Genomic DNA, 5,371 nt, shown 5'->3' with positions numbered 1-5,371 from the left:
TTGCTTGTCCTATCACTTGCCTCCACCTGTCTCCCAACATTTTAGAGAGCGTCTTATATTTAGTGCACAACAGGGACAGCACGGTGACAACTGCTCTCCTGCTGCTCCCGGTCAAACAAAACTTTCAACAATCCCCCCCTTCATGATGCCTCATACTGATCTGTTAAGTTAAACAGAGGTCTGTTTATTTTAGCTGCACAGCTTGTGACTCAGGATATCTAGTCAATCCAACAAATTGTGTAGTAGGATTGCAGTGTATTCTGCCAGCTTAGTCGCTGTTTAATGAAACTATTTTCCTATGATGATCGATATCAGATGTCTAACTTGTTTCAGGAGAATCAGATATTGTAAGTAAACATTTGCTTTAGTACTCATGTTATTATTACTAGTACAATAGCAAACAGCAAAAACAGGTTTAGGCTATTAAAACGCACAAGCTGTACGCAAGGTGTGGTGATGTTGAACAACGTCGGAGCAAGCTGTGGAAAAACACTTTTCTGCTTTTTTTACTAACACAGACAAAGGGTATCAGACAATGTAGACCTGCAATGTAATAATATGCGCAGCATTCACTACTAATTTAACAATCTGTCTTGTCTTTTATACTCCCTCAGTACTTGAGTGCAGCATGTATTTGAATGGAAGATAGCGTTACAGTGATGTCACTAATGGGGCCAAAACATTCAAGCACACATATCCCCGGTAGTGGCATCCTAGACATAAGAACACTTTAAACCACTATAATATTATTGTCATTTGATATATGTACTCCGTAGTATCTCCTGATTCTTGGTGTTCTCTCACAGAGGAGGAGAATTAATTTGCATTTCAGTTACCTTACCACAAGATACAAGAAATGCTTTTACATCTCAGAACAATAACTGTTGCAGGAATGAACTGTCATGATAGATAAACATTTCAAGATATAAATGTACATACAGATAGATACATGTAGATCTGTGTAACTGCATTATGTGCTTTCATTAATTTCACGAGGGTACTTTATCCGACTTTCAGCATGCTAACATAATCTACTCTGATTCAACAGGGGGATGAGTGTGTTCCACTAGTGGAATATAATAAAACCATAAAGTAAAAGCTTAGTAGCTGTGAAACTGTCAGGAAATATAAAACTGACAGGAGCAAATCCCATGTCAGGAGCTAGAATGTACACTTATTTCTCCACAAAAATGTAAAAATTTTCCCCTCAGCATATATGATTTATGTCCTGACATCTATACTAAGAGCATTTAATTACCAGTCATGTCAACTGCCGCATGTACATGTGATACAGAAATGTACACAGCAGGGTGTGACACCTTCACAATTTACCTGCGAAGACGCCCAAAAACTTTCCACTTACTGATAGATGCACTCACTGTACAGTAAATTGAGCATTGTGTTGTTGTAAGTATGCCTTCATAAGAACAGAATGTTTTTCTTCCCCTTAGGTTGCTATGAAGAAACACAAGGGGGCGGGGCTAATACTGACTCCCACTCTGTCATGCCAGCTTCTTTTATGTGTCTCTCCAATGAGGCGACTTAAGGTTTGGTTTTTCAAAAGAACGTGCACCAGGATCTAGGAGCTGCTATTTGACAGCCCCACCTGACTTGACAAGGTAAGGTTTTCATTTGTTTTAGCAGTGTATGGATGATATGTGTGTGTGCATAAAAGGTGTACCGGTGTGTGCTTAGAATCATAGTGGATGGATAATTGTCTAATCTTTTTTTTGTCATTATTGTATAACTTATTACCAAAAACTATGAAATATCAAATGCATATAAGGTAAAAAGGCATAGAAGAGGAGGTAGGCATTGTGTGGATTGCGGGTCCATGGGTCACAAGATTATATGTCTTTGGATTGTGAGACTGAGCATAGGTCATGTATGTGGCAGGGCGGCTGCGTGAAACATTATCGACGACAATACAGTACATAATGTGTAATCAAGTGCTAAATGAAGATTCACATAAAATCGTCAAGGATGAGGTTTCTATCAACAAAAAAAAAAGAAATGGGAATTGAACTACTGATACAGCAGTTTACACTGGCTCATGTCAAGCATGATATGGCAAATTTCAAAATAATGTGTTAATCTTTTGATTGTTTAATATAAAATGTGGGATAAAACATTCACATTCTTTAAAGTTAGGATGGTTATTTATTTCAGAAGCATTTGTTGTTATATTTGTTGAAATTGCCTTTACATCCCAACTGCCATCAATAAATCAGATGCTCTGACACACACAAAAAAATAAAATTGTGGCTGTTGCAGGACTGTAATAAGCACAACCAATCATCACCTGGTTCACACTCTGCCCGTGAACTGTGCCTAAAACTAAAAAGTAGCTTTGGAGGGAGGCCAGAAGGGAGGGGGTGGGATTTTTTCAGTTGGGTACTTACAAAACATAACTATCTCCTCCTGGTTTCTCCAACATTACCTACCTTCGCTTTAACTTGTATTAATTTAGAACCTCAGAGTTTTTGTAGCTTCTAAATGTCTTATGTTTATTTAAGTTGCACTTTATTGCATTTCACAGGTATGACATATGAATAGTTTACACTTTTATACATTTATGAGTCATTGTTGCGCCTTTACAAGCTTTATTCGCTTTTCAGGATCTCCTCAGTAAACGTCCCATAGAAACAAAATGGCTGACCTATGGCAGAAGGCATACGACTTTGCAGTTGCAGTGGCAAGAAAAGCTGGAGCTGTACGTAAAAGCCATCAGTGATGGCCTCTAAATTCTCCTCTGGTGTATAAAAACTTAGGGTAAAACTTGAAACAGACTTGGCTTGAGAACTTTGGGAGAGTTTTGTGATAATGAAAACATGCCCCTATTTTAACCTCAAAAAAGCAAGCATGTGCTAATAATATTCTGTTCATTTAGGAAATTAGGAAGGCCGGGGAAAGTGAAATAAGGGTCATGACAAAGAGCTCCAGTGTAGACCTTGTTACCAAGACTGACGAGAGGGTGGAGAAAATCATTATCGGGTCTCTTAAAGAGGAATTCGGAGAAGGCACACACTGGTGAGAGATATGCATGCAGACACTCAAAAATGTATGAATCTTAATATGCTTGCACTGTTTGTAGCTGAGGCGCAAAATCATCATATTTTTCATATATATCATATATCATATATCATCATATATTACATATTTTATATTCCTCATTGGTCCATTGTTTTTTCTTTGCTGCAGTTTCATTGGAGAGGAGTCAGTTGCTAAGGGGGAGCCATGTATCTTAACTGACATGCCCACATGGATCATAGACCCTGTGGATGGCACCACAAACTTCGTACATGGGTAAGATATCAGTGTTGCTAAAGGACAACTTCCTTCCTGTTGCCAGTAGGTGGTGCCATGACTATGACTGAATATTGGCATCTTCAGGCAGGGACTTTAAAGAAAAACTCAAACTTTCAATAACTTTGCCCAAATATGAAGTTGATCTGAAATTATTCCTGTTAGGTTAAGGGAATGGGTCCAATAGGCTTTGTTGTATGTTTTGGAGTGATACATCTACTACCCAACTTTTGTACATCTAAGTTGGGGAGCTACTCTTGTAGGGGGCACTACGAACCTATTTGAGATGCAAATTTTCATGACTTCTGACACGTCTGCCGTTTTGTAAGAAAAAAAAACAATTTAATGGACAATACGCACATTCTTCTCATCTTAGCAAGAAAGTTAATAAAGCATATTTCCTGGAATCAAAGAATTAACCGATCCTTGCTAATAAAAGAACTTGGTAAGAAAAAGTACCTTCTTCCGGCTATGTAATAACACTAAACTGATCTCATGTGCGTGAAACTGCTTATTCACAGATTCCCATTTGTTGCTGTGTCTATTGCCTTTGCTGTTAATAAGCAGGTATGTCGAATCAAACAAGAGAGAGTTTTACAGTCAATAAAAGTAGTTCATCCATCCTTGCAAGTGAAAGCTGAAAGAATGACTTCTGTTTTCAGTTGGAGTTTGGTGTGGTGTACAGCTGCTTGGAAGACAAGATGTATAAAGCAAGGAAGGGGAAGGGAGCTTTCTGCAATGATGAACCAATCCAAGTGTCCGATGTCAATGGTAATATGGTCATATTTCAGTTTTTGCAAATTTGAAAATCAAAATTTGAAAATTTGAAAAAAAAAAAAAAGTCATGACAACTAGGGAATAACACAAATTGATCTTTGCAGTCACCACACATAGGTTGCCTTGCTTTTGAAATTTAAATGTAACATCTTGAAACATTTCCATATATAAGAACAAATGAATAAAGCAATCAAGCAGAATCCTCTAGATCAAAAAGGTTACATACATTCAATCTGGCGGACTTAACTGTTACTATGTGAATGTGAAAAATTTTTACCGTCACTGTCACACCTTTAATTATACATAGTAGTAACCCTTTTGGCATGCTGTCATTGCAGATATCAATAAGTCCATTATCATCTCTGAGCATGGAACTGACAGGAGCAAGGAAAAAGTTACCAAGATCTTCTCCACCATGCAGAAGATCCTCCGCATCCCAGTGCATGGGTAAGTGTTCTTGAAATGCATTATTATTATGCCATGTAGCCTGGCTTACTGACCTACAGAGCCACAATGATAATGCATTTACGGGTGTTGGTCATATAATTAGAATATCATCAAAAAGTTGATTTATTTCAGTAATTTCATTCAAAAAGTGAAACTTGTATAATGTATACATTCAGTCCACACAGACTGATATATTTCAAGTGTTCATTTGATGATTATAACTGACAACTAATGAAAACCCCAAAATCAGTATCTCAGAAAATTAGAATATTGTGAAAAGGTTCAATTTTGAAGACACCTGGTGCCACACTCTAATCAGCAAATTAACTCAAAACACCTGCAAAGGCCTTTAAATGGTCTCTCAGTCTAGTTCTGTAGGCTACACAATCATGGGAAAGACTGCTGACTTGACAGCTGTCCAAAAGACGACCATTGGCACCTTGCACAAGGAGGGCAAGACACAAAAGGTCATTGCTAAAGAGGCTGGCTGTTCACAGAGCTCACAGAATCCACGTTGCTTGAAGTCCAATGTAAAGTTTCCACAGTCAGTGATGGTTTGGGGTGCCATGTCATCTGCTGGTGTTGGTCCACTGTGTTTTCTGAGGTCCATGGTCAACGCAGCCGTCTACCAGGAAGTTTTAGAGCACTTCATGCTTCCTGCTGCTGACCAACTTTATGGAGATGCGGATTTCATTTTCCAAAAGGACTTGGCACCTGCACACAGTGCCAAAGCTACCAGTACCTGGTTCAAGGACCATGGTATCCCTGGTCTTAATTGGCCAGCAAACTCGCCTGACCTTAACTCTATAGAAAATCTATGGGGTATTGTGAAGAGGAAGAT

General features: G+C 38.4%; 1 protein-coding gene across 1 annotated transcript in view; it reads left to right on the top strand.

The window, feature by feature from the left end:
* The first annotated feature begins 1,491 nt into the window (after positions 1-1,491).
* LOC123974434 (inositol monophosphatase 1-like) overlaps positions 1,492-5,371 on the top strand; it is a 6,841-nt gene continuing 2,961 nt past the window's right edge. The window contains exons 1-7 of the mRNA XM_046055139.1: positions 1,492-1,619; positions 2,619-2,713; positions 2,891-3,030; positions 3,202-3,306; positions 3,828-3,873; positions 3,969-4,077; positions 4,422-4,530. Of these exons, the coding sequence (XP_045911095.1) occupies positions 2,651-2,713; positions 2,891-3,030; positions 3,202-3,306; positions 3,828-3,873; positions 3,969-4,077; positions 4,422-4,530 (572 nt within the window). The 5' untranslated portion in view covers positions 1,492-1,619; positions 2,619-2,650. The remainder of the gene's footprint in view (positions 1,620-2,618; positions 2,714-2,890; positions 3,031-3,201; positions 3,307-3,827; positions 3,874-3,968; positions 4,078-4,421; positions 4,531-5,371) is intronic.

This window comes from Micropterus dolomieu, linkage group LG01 (genome assembly GCF_021292245.1).
Source record: "Micropterus dolomieu isolate WLL.071019.BEF.003 ecotype Adirondacks linkage group LG01, ASM2129224v1, whole genome shotgun sequence".
Classification (NCBI taxonomy): Eukaryota; Metazoa; Chordata; class Actinopteri; order Centrarchiformes; family Centrarchidae; genus Micropterus; species Micropterus dolomieu.
The sequence above is the reverse complement of the archived record's forward strand: the minus strand, read 5'-3'. Positions and strand labels throughout refer to the sequence as shown.